Source organism: Eleutherodactylus coqui, chromosome 2 (genome assembly GCF_035609145.1).
Source record: "Eleutherodactylus coqui strain aEleCoq1 chromosome 2, aEleCoq1.hap1, whole genome shotgun sequence".
NCBI classification, from domain to species: domain Eukaryota; kingdom Metazoa; phylum Chordata; class Amphibia; order Anura; family Eleutherodactylidae; genus Eleutherodactylus; species Eleutherodactylus coqui.
The window spans coordinates 117,243,809-117,260,595 of NC_089838.1; the positions used below are offsets into that span (position 1 = coordinate 117,243,809).

The 16,787-nt window shown below is 44.9% G+C and overlaps 1 protein-coding gene across 3 annotated transcripts; it reads right to left on the reverse strand.

Moving 5' to 3' along the window:
* Nucleotides 1-2,596: 2,596 nt before the first annotated feature.
* On the reverse strand, nucleotides 2,597-9,804 carry LOC136611660 (deoxyguanosine kinase, mitochondrial-like). Of its 3 annotated transcripts, none has more exons than XM_066591425.1 (2): nucleotides 9,677-9,804; nucleotides 2,597-6,008 (listed from the first exon to the last, which is right to left on the reverse strand). In XM_066591425.1, the coding sequence occupies exon 2, from the start codon at nucleotides 6,006-6,008 to the stop codon at nucleotides 5,139-5,141; it is 870 nt and encodes a 289-aa protein (XP_066447522.1). In that variant the 5' UTR covers nucleotides 9,677-9,804; the 3' UTR covers nucleotides 2,597-5,138. The 3 variants fall into 3 exon arrangements, with proteins under 3 accessions (XP_066447522.1, XP_066447523.1, XP_066447521.1); XM_066591426.1 differs by having other exon boundaries at nucleotides 9,670-9,804; XM_066591424.1 differs by lacking the exon at nucleotides 9,677-9,804 and adding an exon at nucleotides 9,615-9,667.
* Nucleotides 9,805-16,787: the final 6,983 nt, after the last annotated feature.

The window sequence follows — 16,787 nt, forward strand, 5'->3', positions numbered from 1 at the left end:
ATACTCACCCCCGGTACTCAGCGGTGTCCCGGTCTTCCGGGATCGGAGTCCCCTTCTGCGCATGTGCGCCCGATGATTGACATCCGCAAGCGGATTCCGCCTACAGCTGCGTGAGCCCGGCGTTATTCATACCGCTACCAGTAATACGTATTTTACAAGAAGCCCCGGGAACGCTTGCCTTCTTGCAGTTCCAGGAGCACCTTGTTGAGCGCCTTCTGTGCGAGACCGCCGCACCTCAGCAAGCTTACGGAGACTCACAGAGCGCCACTTTTTACACCCCATACCCGCTACTGAGGTCACTAAATACCCCCAAAAAGCATGAGAGGAGGGGGGCTACACGGTTTTATTGCCCCATGTACCCATCCCAACCAGCCTCCGTAATTACTCCTGTCTTCGGAAATACCACACAGTTCACATTATTACTTTTATCTAAGATTTGCGAACGCTGAATAGGGCGCGGAGTGTGTGTGTGTGTGGGGGGGGGGGGATATTTTTAGGGAGTCAATTTTTATTCCATACAAATAAGCAATGGGGCCTGGGATTTATTCAGTTGTGACCTGAAATCCAACGGGTGTTCCCTCCTTTATAGGCCTTGCCATGGGTCCTGTAAGTAAATTAGGGCCACAATGGGTATGTTTCTGAACACGGGACAAACGGGGGTATCCATTTGGGGGTGAATGTCTTCATTCCTATGTACCCTGTACAAAAAAATTGTTTTTAAATTTAAAAAATTGCCAAAAAATTTGAAAATCGTAACTTTTTCCTTCTGCTTTGCTTAGATTCATTCAAATACTGTGGGGTCAAAATACGCAGTACACCTCTAGATGAATTCGTTAAGGGGGCTAGTTTTCAAAATGGGGTCATTTGAGGGGGTTCTTTATAGTTTTGGCCGCTCAATGGCTCTATAAGTGGGCAATGGGGCCTGGAATTTATTCAGTTGTACCCTGAAATCCAACGGGTATTCCTTTCATTGTAGGCCTAGCCATGTGTCCTGTAAGTCTATTAGGGCCACAATGGGTATGTTTCTGAACACGGAACAAACAGAGGTATTCATTTTAGGGTGAAAGTCTTCATTTATATGTGTGCTGTAAAAAAAAAAACTGTTTTTAAATTGACGCAATAGCCCAAAAAATGAAAATCGTAATGTTTTCTTACTGCTTTGCTTAGATCTATTCAAAAATTGTAGGGTTAAAATACACAGTACACCCCTAGATAAATTCGTTAAGGGGTCTAGTTTTCAAAATGGGGTCATTTGTGGGGGTTCTCTATGGTTTTGGGCGCTCAAGAACTGTACAAGTGGGCAATGGGGCCTAAAAGGACTTCTAGCAGAATCTATGTTCTGAAAGCCACCGATTACTCCTTTCATTTTGGGCCCCGTTGTGCATGCGGACATAAGATTAGGGCCACAATGGGTATATTTCTGAAAACAGCACAAACAGGGGTATCCATTTTGGGGTGCAAGTCTTCCTTCATATGTGTGCTGTACAAAAAAAGCTGTTTTTAAAATGACAGAATTGCCAAAAAAACGAAAATCCTAATTTTTTTCCTTTTGCTTTGCTTGAATTTATTCAAAAACTGTGGGGTTAAAATACACAGTACACCCCTAGATAAATTCGTTAAGGGGTCTAGTTTTCAAAATGGGATCATTTGTGGGGGTTCTATATTGTTTTGAGCGCTCAAGAACTCTACAAGTGGGCAATGGGGCCTAAAGGGACTTCAACCAAATTTTCTGTTTCGAAAGACACTGACTGCTGCTTTAATTTTGGGCCCCGTTGTGGACTCAGATATAACATTAGGGCCACAATGGGTATATTTATGAACACGGGAGAAACAGTGGTATCCATTTTGGGGTGTAAATCCTAATTTTCATGTAAACTATAGGAAAAAAATATGTCTTTAAAATGACAGATTTGCAAAAATATGAAATTTTACTTTTTCTCCTCTAAATTGAATTAATTCCTGAAAAAAAACTGTAGGGTCAAAATACTCATGACACCCCTCAGTGAATACATTAAGGGGTGTAGTTTTTAAAATGGGGTCATTTGTGGGGGTATCTATTATTCTGACACTCATGAGCCTTTCCAATCTTGGCTTGGTGTAGGAAAACATAATGCTAAAAAGTAATGTTAAATTTGTACGTCTCCTAAATGGTTAAAAAAAAAACCGAAAGTTTTTCCAATGTGCGCCCAAAATAAAGTAAACGGGTGGAAATATATATCTTAGCAAAAATTTCTATATTATGTTTGCACATATTTAAGATATTGCAGTTGGAAATGTGAAAAAAATGACGATGTTTTCAAAATTTTCCCAATTTTGGCGCTTTTAATAAATAAACACAATTTCTATCGGTCTTTTTTTTCCCGCCTAAATGAAGTACAACATGTGGCGAAAAAACAGTGTCAGAATCGCTTGGATATGCAAAACCTTTCTGGTGTTTTTCCATGTTAAAGTGACACGTGTCAGATTTGCAAAATTTGGCCTGGTCATTAAGGCGCAAACAGGCTTGGTCACTAAGGGGTTAAGGTAGCAGGAGGGGGTAATACATGTAAATTATAAAAAAAAGCCTACCCCAAAAAAAAAAAAAACGCAAAACCCCTTTAAGAATCTAAATCAAGTAGTTTTTTTTATTGTAGGTCAGGGAGTATGGAGCAATACAGTGGTGGTTTTTGGCACATGGTATGATATATCTTTTAGGCAATAAATAAATATGTACCACATTGGCAAAGCATAGAATACAATATAATAGATTTTTAAATAGGAGTATGGCAGTAATATAGGCATACAAATATAGAGAAGGTCAACATATACAAGTACACAATTCAATCCTACAAAGCAAGATATGCCACTTTATTCATTATTGGTTATGGTACATGACTTCCAGCACCTAGAGGACAGACTGTGGCCCCCTCAATTTCCATACCCATGACTAGCAGGTTGAGCACTACTCTACTTCAAGGAACATTAACCCTAGAAATGCACAATTCAAGTAAACAGATAATACATTTGCTCACAGGATTTTCTGAGGGGAGAGGCTCCCGCTGCAGACGTGGCCAAGGGGAGAGGCTCCCGCTGCAGACATGGCAGAGGGGAGAGGCTCCCGCTGCAGACATGGCAGAGGGGAGAGGCTCCCGCTGCAGACAGTTGTCCTACAGCCCAATAAAGGACAGTGACAAAGAAGGGGACATGACTAATTTCCTATGACACACAGAGAAGATTTCTGTATACATTTCTTAGTTTTAATTGTAAAAATCACAAAAAAATGTTTTTTAAAAGGAATAAATTATGGAAGAAATCATTGGAGTATTTTTATTGTTGTGCATTTTCTATGGTTAATGTTTCTTTAATAGGTTGATCTTTGCTATGTCAGCTAGGGTCTGCTCACATCAGGTTTCAAAAGTGCATATATTTGACCTCTCACATTTGTGTACTTTTTTTGTGAAATAGAAAAGAGTTGCATACCATATTTTCATGTAAAACAAAAAATAAATACTCAGAAGTGTACTGTTTTTTTTTACATTACAGTCAATAGGAAACAGAATGCTGTTAGTTTCCATGTTTAACATCTGTTTTTTGTTTCCAAAATTCACGGAGTAAAAAAAAAAAGAATCGCTCAGCCAATCACAGGCTTTAGTGGCCATGGAAGAATGACTGCCGAAGTCCGTGATTGCTAAGCGGTCACAATGAATGGCGCATGACCGCCAGGCTGCTTCTTCAGTGTTCCGAGCGATTAGCATCAGGCCGCCAGCCCTGGAGGAGGAGCCACCAGATTAGGCCAGTATGTCATTGTTCTTCCTTTTACACAATTCTAAGCCTGTCAACTTTACAGCTCAGAAACCCCATTTAAAAAAAGAGAACCTGTCATCACTCCAGATGTGTCTGTCTTAGTATGAGGATTCCCTCACAGAACAACTCTGGAGCCTATCCATAGAACTCTACATTGTAATGTTCCTCTTTTATTTCTCTCATCAATATTGCTGATTATCAATAAATTGACAACTGGGTGTTACCTTTGTAGCTCCGGTCAAAGGGGTGTGTATGGACAGTCTTAAAAAGTCAGTGTCAGATTGTGGACAGACAAACCCCTTGCTGAAAACAGCAATCTGTCAATTTATGCATACATTTCCAGGAGAAATAAGAGAAATGATAGAACGCAGAGTTATAAAAAACTAATAGAAAAGTACAAAACAAAATGAATCGGAACGGCAACAGACATACTAGTAAAAATAACGTCTCCATCTTCAGAAACTTGTACTGTCTTATTTTTATATTTAAAGGATGGGAATGCCCTCCTTTAAATTAACCCTCTGTGAACAAACAAAGATGTCCGACCTGTTCCTCTGATTGGATGATGCATACTGTGCATTAGGATTCATCTCTGTTCTAATGGCTGTTTTACATGGAACAATTATCGTTCCAAAGATTGTTCAAATCAGCGAGAATGGAATGCTAATTACTCAATGTAAACGATAAATCGTTCTCTTTTCGTTAATTTATACAGGCATAAAAATCATAGTTGGTTCGTTCACTAATCGTTCAGTTATACACCGATCATTCAGTTGTTCTCATTCACCCATTCAGTGAATGCGACGACTGAACGATTTCTCGTTTGAACAAGCCAACAATGCATCTGCCTGTATAAACAGGCTGCCCGAGCGAACTCTGACATCATTCACTGAAATCGGCGGTCTGTAGATGCTGACTGTTCATATGAGCAGCACTGGTCAATTAAAGCAGGTGTAATGTCTTAGACTAATGATGTAGACCAACACACCGTGTGCATCAGGTAGTCAGAGAAGCTGGTGCGGCCATCTTTGTTTGTCCAGGCCTGGAGTGTTGCTTTAATGTCCCATATAGACGGGATAACAGCTGTCTAAACGACTGCATGAGTGCTGACGTCACCGCTAAGTTAGTTAGCACTCATGCAGAGTGTTCAGACTGGCAGACTTCACCGCTGGATTGTGGGCTTCTCGCTCAACTCTTTACATTCTATGGGGAGTGATAACAAATAGTCAACGACTGGTAAACAATTTTTTTCCATTTACACTGGATGATTATCGCTCACATAGGTTTGTTTAAACGAATTGTGAGCGATAATCGTCCCATGTAAATGGCCCTTATGTTACAAAGATAATCAAAAGTTATAAACTGCCAACAAACTCCTTCACTTTATTACTTAGCTGCTCACTAACTAATGGGTCATCTTCAAATTCCTCATCGACATCTAGAACAAGGATCGGAGTGTCTCTAATGTGCTGAAAATGGACGTCCGTTGTCTTTTCTATTAGCCAGCGTTCATGCTGATCATGTAGCTTCACCAGGTAATCTTGAGTAACGGTCTTTTCCTCCTTCCGCGCCCTCTTCTGAAGCCTCTCGAAGCACCTTCCTGGGGTTGCTCGGAGATAGATAATCCCATCCAGAGCAGCTCTCTTGCCAAACTCTTCTATTAAAAAGGAGTGCCAATCTTGGTACAAAGACCACTCCATTTCATTTAAATGGCCGAGTTCAGAAAGAGCCTTCGCAAACACAAACCTGTCACTGTAGACCGACCTCTCGTAGATCTGTACAGGGTCTGCCTGCTGCAGCAAACGCTCTGGAGGCGCCTCAATCTGAGCTTTGAAACGGCTCATACAAGACAAAGTCTGAAAGGTGTAGGACCAGCGGGAAGGATCGGCATACAGGTGCTGCAGCAAATTGTCCACGTCCCGATGAGAAGCAGAACGGACATGCTGCCACTTCCCGAGAGGCTCGGCCACCAGACTCCATTCTTGCTGCGCGCTACACAGGAGTCTCAGGAAGGTAGATTTACCTGCCGCTATATTGCCTTCCACAGATAACTTCTTGACAGTCTTGTCAGACTTAGCGCCAGTATGTGCAGACGAGGATCGGTGCGACACACCAGCCATGTGCTCGCGACCTTCTCTACAAAGCAAGAGTCTGAAGGTCGGCCTCCATGACTTATAAAGAGGTGTTCTTGGATCTAAAAGTCTTACGGTTTTATGACAAAGCATCTGTGGGCAAAAGACAATTCAGAATTATTAGATGGAATTTTTTAAGAAATATTAACCTTGTCCAATCCAATTTGTATCCTGGCTTTCCTAGGGGGCTTACTCTTTTTCTGCCGTTATACAATGGCGCTATCTGCTGGCTAAAGCTAGTACTGCATGAGCTGACACGTTGGATAGGCTCCGACAGCAGAGAGGCTGGCAATATACAGTAAGAGAACCCCGACGGGCGTCTTCCAACATCAGAGCTGTACAGCTTTAAATCATAATGTCTTCAGAGGTCAGACAGTGGATTGGAAAGGGTTAATCATTACAGTCACATAACAGGGTCACTACCCTCCAGGCAACTGGGACACAAGCAGGAAGCTTAAAGTTTTTACATTTAGAATTATGGCTGATTATAGATCCACTGATATACAGCATGTTACTCACACAGTCTACAGCCGTCCACACACCCAACAACCGGCGGATGAACGGTTGTTCCCCCATTGTCTGTCTCCCCCAACTACCCCAAACATGAATGTTTAGGAAAGCAAGACTCAGCCAGGCGGTTCTGGCATCAACTTATCTCCAGGAGATCAAAAAGATCAGGCATTGAAACTCAACGTCCCGATCCCTCTTCCCGGATATCATTGGTTGGGAGAAAGTTGAGTCAAAGATGGTAAAACTGCGTTTTTTTCTTCCCATTCCACTCCATTTAGAAATTTTTAAAAGTTTTCCAGTATATTATGTGGTACATTAGGGCCTCCCTCACATAGGCGTTTGCCTGCGGTCTCAGCAGCGCTGGCATGCGTTTTGGAAGCTGAATGCCAGATCTGTGTGTGGATGGTCTTATACTCACCTAGCAGGTGCCACCTGAGTCCCTGCGGCTGCTCTCTGGAGCTCCGGACAGGCTTTCGGACACTTGTCATCACCGACAGAGCATCTCTTGATGGTAACAGGGGTTTGAAGGCCCCGCCTCCATTAAGAGAGTGCTCTGATTGGCTGAGCTGTGCTGCCAATCACATTGAATGGCTAGGATTGGTTCATCCAGTGCTCAATGAAGCAATCGGAGCAATTTCTTGCTGGAGGCGGGGTCTTCAAACCCTGTTAGCATCAAGCGATGACAAGTGTCCGAAACCTTGCCCAGAGCGCCAGAGAGCAGCGGGAGGGACCCGGACAGCTCCAGTATCAGTGAGTATTGCTTTTTTTTTAAGCAGGGTAGCTAGCGCTTGCGTTTAGCGCTGTCAAAAACGTGGTACTAAGTTCTGCCAAGTTTTCATCAGCTCTGAAACCGCTGCCCATTTACTTCAATGAATGACACAGGGCTGAAAATGGCCAAAAATAAAACATACATCGCTGTTGAAGACGCTGCGTTTTGACACTTGTGTGAGCAGCTCCATTAAAATGAATTGGGAGCGTTGTACAGCAGCGCTAAACGCTGTACAAAACCACCTGTGTGAGGGAGGCCTTAGGCCTCATGTCCACGGGGAAAATAAGATCCGCTGCAGATTCTCAATGGAGAATCTGCAGCGGGTCCCTCCTGCCCCGCGGACATGAGCGCCGAAAATAGCAATTTAAAAGCATTTACCTATCCGGCGCGGGCGGGGAAAGTCAGCTGTTCCTCACGGCCGGATCTTCATTTTCGGCCGGCGGATGAATTCCTGACGCCGGCGGCACGTCGTCGACGTGCCGCGCGCATGCGCCGGGCACATCCGCCGAGCCGAAGCAAGGAAAATGCGGCCGTGAGGAAGAGGAGACCTTCCCGGTCCGCTACGGATGGTAAATACTTTAAATTCCTATTTTAGGTCTCCCGCGGATCCGGACGGCTTCCATAGGCTTCAATAGAAGCCCGCGGGAGCCGTCCCCGCGGGAGACCCGCACGAAAATGGAGCATGGTCCAGATTTTTCCATGCTCCATTTTTTTTTAAATCCCTTTTATTGACGATCCGCGGGTATTTATCTACCCGCGGGTGGTCAATGCATCCCTATGGGGTGCGGATCCGCATGCGGGAGATCCGCTGCGGATCTTAAATCATATTTTGCCCGTGGACATGAGCCCTTAGGCCTCATGTCCACGGGGGAAAATCAGGCCCGCTACGGATTCTACGTGTAGAATCTGCAGCGGGTCCCTCCTGCCCCGCGGACCTGAGCGCTTAAAATAGGAATTTAAAAGAATTAACTCACCCGCAGCGGACCGGGAAGGTCTTCTCTTCCTCACGGCCAGATATTCTTTTTCGGCCGGCGGATGAACTCGCATGCGCCGGGCACGTCCGCCGAGCCGAAGCAAGAAAGATCCGGCCGTGAGGAAGAGAAGACCTTCCGGGCCCGCTGCGGGTGAGTTAATTCTTTTAAATTCCTATTTTAGGTCTCCCGCAGATCCGGACGGCTTCCATAGGCTTCAATAGAAGCCCGCGGGAGCCGTCCCCACGGGAGACCCGCACGAAAATGGAGCATGGTCCAGATTTTTTCATGCTCCATTTTTTTTAAAATCCCTTTTATTGACCATCCGCGGGTATTTATCTACCCGCGGGTGGTCAATGCATCCCTATGGGGTGCGGATCCGCGCGCGGGAGAAGAGTTAAAATCCACTGCGGATTTTAATTCTTCTTTTGTCTGTGGACATGAAGCCTTAGTAGTACCTTTGGGAAACGATAGAACGCAAACTATGGAGACAAAAAAAACAAAACAGTACAAATAAGTTTGTTTTAAAATTATGAGTAAATGAAGAAAATTATGTAGCTAAAAACCCTGTTTCCCCATTATTGCGCCAAAAAATAAATTTAAAAAATGTACTAAAATTTCACTTTATTTATCCCACACTGTGAATGTGAATTTCACTTCTTTGTGGTCATCCAAACTCCCAAGAAAATATTGAATAAAAAGTGATCAAAGAGCCGTATGTACCCCAAAATGGTACTAAAAAGCTACGTCTTGCTCCACAAAAATAAAAGGACTTGCACTGGCCAACAGACTCAAAAAAAAAAAAAAGGGACAGATTTTTTTTCTTAAGGTAGAACATAGAAATCTCTATACATTTGATATCCCAGTAATCATACCGACACGCAGAAGATGAAGGTACTTTTACTGCATTGTGAACATAGTATTTTTTGTTACTTTCACTAAAGTTATAAATTGCTAACATACATTTTATGGTAGATCATAGGTGTTGCACCAGAATTACAAGTTCTCCCCTCTCCACTGAATCGGTGGGGTCTCACTGATCTGGAGTACGGGGGTCCTGCGTCCCCTTTTGTCACCGCAGTATGTGCAGTTGGTGCTCGGCTAACTCCAGCAGTCGTGTAATGGAGCGCCAGTGTGCGCTATACAGCCTCCTCCTCCTTGTGCGGGGGGAGAGGGGGTGCACCACCAACAAGGGACCCCCCTCAAGACCCCCACCCATCCGCACGTTATCCGCTATCCTGTGCACGGGGGATAACTTGTAATTCTACTACAATCCCTTTAAGTGGCACCATTGAAAAATACAACTCGTCCTGCAAAAATGTCGAAAAAATGATGATTTTTAAAAGTGCGGATGAAAAGAATGCCAACAAACAAGAATGTCTGCATTGGCGTGGAGTGACATGTTGGGGTCAGCATTCTCTGCACGGCCGCTGAGTACGCGCTACGTACATGTAACCCACTACATGCTGCACCCATGGGGAGGGCAGCCGGTACCGTCCCCCACCTCTGACCTGCACAGGTACCAGGTACCCCGACTTCGTGACGTCACCCGATGTGAGGACAATCACATGTCCGTAGAGTCATGTGACCGTAGAGGGATGCAGCTCGCTAGTCAGACGAAGGACCTTGGTGACGTCATTACCATGTGACCGGACACGTGATGGGAGGAGTCAGTGTTTGAGTTGGAAGTGGGTAATAACGTGTAAGGAAAGCACACGAGCGGTGTAGGCGCCGGCAGTGTCCTTGGAGGAGAGCCGTGTGCGTCAGCTGCAGGCACAATTTAACAGCTAGAGCTGTTTTAGTTGTGCAGTCAGTGTGATGTTTTCTTTGGGTTAATAAAGTTTTTTTTTTTATTCTAGCAGTTTTAAACTTTTAAAGTGCTTTTCCTTTTTTTTATTTTTAGTTTTCATGCACATTGCTTGAAAAAAATAGTAAAACAAGTTTGCTCTCTGATCCCCTCTTACATAGAATGCTTATTGTTCAAATGAGCGAAAATTCCTAATCGTTCAGTGTGAACGCAACCAATGATGGAACAGTAAGGCTGAGTTCTCACGCGGCAGATTCCCGCCGGAAATCTCATTGGTTGGCCGCAGCGAGAAACTGCAAGATTTACGCCAGGAAAGCGCTGCTTCAAAACCTGCTGCATTTAGCTGTGGGTTTTGGAGCGGCTTGGCCACGTGCTTTTCCGTTGCGGACGGCACTCCCATAGAGGAGAGCTCGGCCGCAAAGGGAAAAAAAATGGACACGCTGCAATTGATCTAAGCAAACGGAAGTTTAGAAAATCCCAATGAAAACAATAGGATTTAAAACTGATTTTTTTCCCCCCGTTTTGCCACTCCTCTGGCGGAAATGCAAAACGTTAATCAAAAAATATGATTTTAGAAAACCGTAGGCCGGCTGCACGCGGGTGGATGTGCATTGCAGAATCTGGAGCGGGTGTCCGCCTCCGGATTCTGCAGCACATGTTGCTCGCGGAGAAGAAATTGCAGCATGTTGGGATTCTGTGCGGACAGATTCTATTGAAGTCAATGGAAGTCATCCGCCCCGTGACCCTTTCGCGGTCATTGCAGAACGGTCACGGGATCCGCGTCATCGCCTAGCGACGGCGTGGCACAATCTGTACTGTGCATGTTTGCAAACCAGCACATCCACAGCTCAGATTAGAAGACAGCGGACAGCTTTATGTTATCTTCTATGAAAAACTTACTTTTTAATTTTTTTGTGGCCTAAATTTTACCACTTTTGTAAAAAGAAAAAAAAAATTGTCCACTTTTTGCATAAAAAAAAAAATTGGCCATTGGCCTATAAAAGGTTAAAGCAACCCTCCGGGCCTGGACAAACAAAAATGGCTGCTTCTCTGACTGCCTGATGCACACTGCATGTTGCTCTGACTGGCCAGCACTCTCACATGCACAGCACTAGCTATTCACAGCAGGTGTACTTTTTGATCACATTTTATAAAAAAAAATTTTTGGAAGACAGGGTGACCAAATAAAAAATGCAATCCTGACATTCTATTTTTTTTTTTCTGATGACGTCCACCAAACTGGGTAAATAATGTGTTACTTTGATTGATCAGACGTTTACAGATCAGCGATTCCAAAAATGTTTGATTCTTTTATTTTATTTTAAATATGGCCAAAGTTGTTTTTTTTTTTACTTTTATTTCCCTTTATTTTTATTACTAATTAATAAAACTTTTTTTAAACTAATTTTTACAGATTTTTTTTTAGTCATTACAGCGCATAAGAACTTGCTATCCTTTGATCGCTCCTGAAGTATGATGTCATGCCATAGCATGACATCATATCGCCATCTGACAGGCATTCTATCAAGCACCGTCGCAGGCATGTCTTGATAGGCCATCTGCAATGACAACCTTGGGGCCTGTCATTGCAACCCATGATCCTATGGGACCTCTGAGCATCGAGCAGGGCATCTAAATGCCACTGACATAAATGTAAAGAGTTAAAGGGGTTGTCCCGCGCCGAAATCAAAAACTTTTTTTTCAACAGACCCCCACATTGTGCACAGTTAAAAAGAATCCATTTGTTATTTTAGAAAAAAAAAAAAATTTGCTTACCTGCATCCCCGTTCTGCAGCTTTGAAGATTCTTCTTTTCTTCTTTCAAAGATGGCGCCGCTGGTCTTCTCCCATGGTGCACCGTGGATTTTCTTCTCCAGTCTTGCGTTCCACTGCCAATTACAGCCACTTCATTGGCTGATCGGCACAGGTGACGGAGGCGGAGCTACGATGACGCGGAGAAGAGGGAGGAGCCAGGACGCAGCTTTAGCCCAGAGGGAGACAGAAGAGGATTCCTTCAGTGCGCAAGCGCGACTGTTCGTGCGACCAGAGAAGAAGCTTCATCGTCGCCATGGAGACGGGGACGCCAGCACCGGAGGGGGTAAGTGTATATCTTCTGTATGGCCAATATATAATGCACAATGTATATTACAAAGTGCATTAATATGGCCATACAGAAATGCTTAACCCCACTTGCTGCCGCGGGACAACCCCTTTAACCGTTCCGTTCATTGGCATGGTTTATCGGAGCTGATGTGGGCGCCTGTATGAAACAGCTGGCACTCGCATTGTATGGAGCGGATCAGCCTGTGATCCTCCTTCATCCATACCCCAAACCTGCAGGACGTATATGTACGTCCTATAGCGTTAAGCAGTGCACTGCTCCCATCCCGTCCCATCTCCTCCCCCTGCAGAAAGGGACAGCGTATATCGGCTGGGCGTGAAAACCCGGTCAATATTCGCACATCTGAATAAGCCCTAATTTTGGCAGCCCAAGGAAAAAATAGGGCCATAAAACCACCATATGGGTAAAATTGCTAAAAAATAAATGTTTTTGTCCCTTAGGACTGAAACACTCTGGTCTTCGATCGGTTAACCCTTTCCAATCCAATTTGTATCCTGGTTTTCCTAGGGGGCTTACTCTTTTTCTGCCGTTATACAACGGCGCTATCTGCTGGCTAAAGCCAGTACTGCATGAGGTGACACGTTGGATAGGCTCCAACAGTAGAGAGGCTGGCAATATACGGTAAGAGAACTCCGACGGACGTCTTCCAACATCGGAGCTGTAGAGTCTTAAATCATAATGTCTTCAGACGTCAGACAGTGGATTGGAAAGGGTTCAACAGGGACTGATGTGCATTGTGGCACTCTATAGTGCTGCGAAATGTGTTGGCACATGGGAGAATTAAATTAGAAATGCTAACGCCATAGCCCAGTCTGTTCTGTGTTTATGCCCTGCAGGCTCTAATGGAATGATACATGTATAATAATATGTAGTATTTCACCATGCAAACAAAAATAATTGTTTTTAAACTAATGAAATAAATAAAAATAAAATGTTGCCAATCATCCACCGTTTTTTTTGGCTGCCCCTTTGTTTTATAATTGCAATATTGTTTCCTTGACTCTCTGTGTTTGTACACATAAGTCATAGGGTATAAAAGACCGGTCTCTTTTCTCGGCCACTTTGCATTTCTGTTGTACTCACTTTTCTCAATGAACTCCTTAGTCTACGAGAGCCTCATAAAAAACCCACTATTGTGTCTATTAAAAGCATGCAATGTACGTTCTAAACAAATGCCCGCCGTGGTCCTCCAAGCATGGGCACTGCCAATGTCGTCTTGGGAATCCAAGGTGTTTGGTGTGCCTTTTCAAAAAGAGCGGCTTGATGTGAAAAGCATTCTTTTGTCATTTGTACACATGATGTTTAAAGTGCTTGCTTCGGGGTCATCTCCATAAAAAATTAGGAAACAAGATGGTGTCTGTAGCCTGCCGGGCAGATCCATTACCACGTCTGTTCCAACGCCATTGAAAAACAGCTGAGTGTCCCCATGTCATTTGGGTCTTTCATGAGCTTTTCACTTTTATCTAGTGACAGAGTGGTTCTACACGGCAAGCTTTATTGGCATTTGATCGGACTCGGCTGAAAAGGAATGGAAAGGCATCAATAAATCATTTTGGCTACTTATGTACAGTATCTACAGAAGGCTTTCTCTTTGTAATGAGACACCTGCAGGAAAGGGGCTCAGTTATGTGTCACCGAGATTTATATATATCTTATTCTGCGGCCCTTCTAGCATTGGAGTTCTCCATGAATTTATGTGACAGCTATGAAGTTACTCTTACGGCAGTGAATGGACTCCTGCAATTTCGAGGTTTGGAAGTGCTTTGCCACATAGTAATGAATAGCGAGCAGACTGTTGCGACCTCTCTACTTACTTTTTTTTGGCCCTTTCGTTCCTCTATGGGATGAGAAAAGGGAGGGAGGTATTTCACAACTCACCCACTTCACCCATGAATAATTGAGCAGCGGGGGCAATGTAGGAGGAGAAGACAGGAGCATGTCAGGATACATTGTATGGAGGCACAGAGAAAGAGTTAGGGGAGGATCGACCAGCGAAGAAAACTCAAGACTGAAGCACGAGTGGGGGGGTTGTGGAAGGGGCAATATGATCAATATGGTTTCATTGTTTGGCCTTGCTTACCTCTACAGGAGACCATCTGCTCCCTGTCAATGGATCACCTGCTTGTCTCAGACGTTGGTATGACAACCGATGGGCGGCGGGATTAAGAAGCTTGCGTCTGCTTATTTGAGGCAGCTTCAGGGGCAGCACCGTCAGGAGGCAGACAGGGTTGAGAAAGGAGCTGAAAAGCCATCTTCTTGCGAGGATGAAGCAGTTTACTGTGTAGTGCATGGTGATGTAGTGGAGGACAGGGGGGAAAGAAGTTTTCCGGTTTATGTGAATAAAGTTGACCAATTTTAGAATGGAAAAAGTTCTGCAACTTTTCAGATATATTTTGGCTTTCCGTTCTGCAACTTTTTCAAGATCTGCGTGTGAATACGAACACTCCTGTTACATTCAGGGGAGAAAAATCAATACATACCTGATACAGCAAGCTACAATTCTATATGGTCTAGGCAGTCCTAAGGGGTCACACACACAGGTGTAAAATACACAGTACATAGCAAATACGAAGGTACAGGTTTATTTACTGCGTATGTGTAATCTCCATATCCTGTGTTGGTGCGTATTATGCACATAATATGCAACAAAATACGTCCTGCTGCCTTTTTTTTTCACGTGCGTAAAAAAACAAAAAAAACACCGCAGATGTGAGCGGCTCATTAGAAATCAATAGCATTGCATATTACACACATGAAAAATGAGTCGAACAATTCTGGCTCCTGTTTCGATAGTGTATTTTAATATATCAGTGTAAGGCCGTCTTCACACGGCCGTGAAAGTCACACGAGATTTGTGCGTTTCGAGATGCACAAATCTCGCGCGAATAAGACCCCCATTCAAAGCCTGGCTTTAAACCTGCACAGTTTGGTGTGGATTGTGAATCTGGTTTTATTGAGTATTCCTGTGCGGTATTCACTCCCTCATTGAGAGGACGTAAATCACGCACTGGAAACTGTGCTAAAATTGACATATCGCCTGTCAATTTTCGCACAGGTTTTTTGCAGATTATTTCTGCAGGTTTTGCACCTCTAAGGCCTCATGTCCACGGGGAAAATAATAATTAAAATCCGCAGCGGATCACCCGCGCGCGGATCCGCGCCCCATAGGAATGCATTGACCACCCGCGGGTAGCTAAATACCCGCGGATGGTCAATAAATGTGAATTAGAAAAATCATGGAGCATGAAAAAAAATGGACATGCTCCATTTAGGTGCGGATCACGCTCCGGATGGCCCCATTGATCTCTATGGGGTGCGGGAAATCCGCTGCGGGTGTTAAATGCCATTTATTTGGGTGCGTGAAATCTGCATGCGGATTACAAGTTTGGCTTCTTTTTCAGTGGCCTTGCATTTTTTTTCACGCGCAGATGCAAAAATGCCATCCGCGTGCATACACGCGTGAAAAAAAACGCATCCGCGTGTCATCCGCATGCAATAAAATACTATTTTAAGCTCATCCGCACTGCATCCGCGGCCCAAATCCGCGTTACAAATCCGGAGCAGATTTGATTTTCCCCATTCTACATGTAGAATCTGCAGCGGGTCCCTCCTGCCCCGCGGACATGAGCGCCGAAAATAAGAATTTAAAAGTATTTACCATCCGGCGCGGGCGGAGAAGATCAGCTGTTCCTCACGGCCGGATCTTCATTTTCGGCCGGCGGATGAATTCCTGACGCCGGCGGCACGTCGCCGGCACGTCGCCGACGTGCCGCGCGCATGCGCCGGGCACATCCGCCGAGCCGAAGCAAGGAAGATGCGGCCGTGAGGAACAGCTGACCTTCCCCGCCCGCGCCGGATGGTAAATACTTTAAATTCCTATTTTAGGTCTCCCGCGGATCCGGACGGCTTCCATAGGCTTCAATAGAAGCCCGCGGGAGCCGTCCCCGCGGGAGACCCGCACGAAAATGGAGCATGGTCCGGATTTTTCCATGCTCCATTTTTTTTTAAATCCCTTTTATTGACGATCCGCGGGTATTTATCTACCCGCGGGTGGTCAATGCATCCCTATGGGATGCGGATCCGCATGCGGGAGATCCGCTGCGGATCTTAAATCATATTTTGCCCGTGGACATGAGCCCTTAGGCCCCCTGTACGCGGCCGGATTTGCATTGCGGAATGTGGAGCGCCATTAGGCTGGGTTCACATGGGGCGGATTTGCCGCAGAAATTCTGTCCGGAATTTCGCCGTGGCAAATCTGCCTGCGGCCGCTAATCCCGGGATTAGCCAGCCACGTGGACGAGATTTCTCAGAAATCTCGTCCACACGGACGGCAAGTCCGTCATGCCAAAACAGGCAGAAGCCGGCACTGAGGCGTGGATTCGCCGGCCGCAGCATGTTCATTTTTTTTCTTCTTCCACTGCGGCCGTGTCTCCTCTATGGGAGCGCTGGCCGCAGCGGAAGAGCGAGCGGCCAGGCCGCTTCAAAACCCGCGGCTAAGTGCTGCAGGTTTTAAAGCAGCGGCGGAAATCTCGTGGTTTTTCGCTGCGGCAAAACCACAAGATTTCCGCCAGGAATCCGGCATGTGAGAACCCAGCCTTAGAGTGAATAGGACTGAGATCCAATACCACATACAACCTGTGCGCTGTTTTCCTAATGCTGGATGTGATTTGTATCGTGGCAATCATGGTGAACTA

Excerpts from the sequence above, each read along its gene's own strand:
- LOC136611660 (XM_066591424.1), bottom strand. The coding sequence starts at position 9,641 with ATGGGTGCAGCATGTAGTGGGTTACAT. Across the intron at positions 6,009-9,614 it reads CAGCATGTAGTGGGTTACAT|ATGCTTTGTCATAAAACCGT; the intron begins GTACGTAGCGCG and ends TTTTGCCCACAG.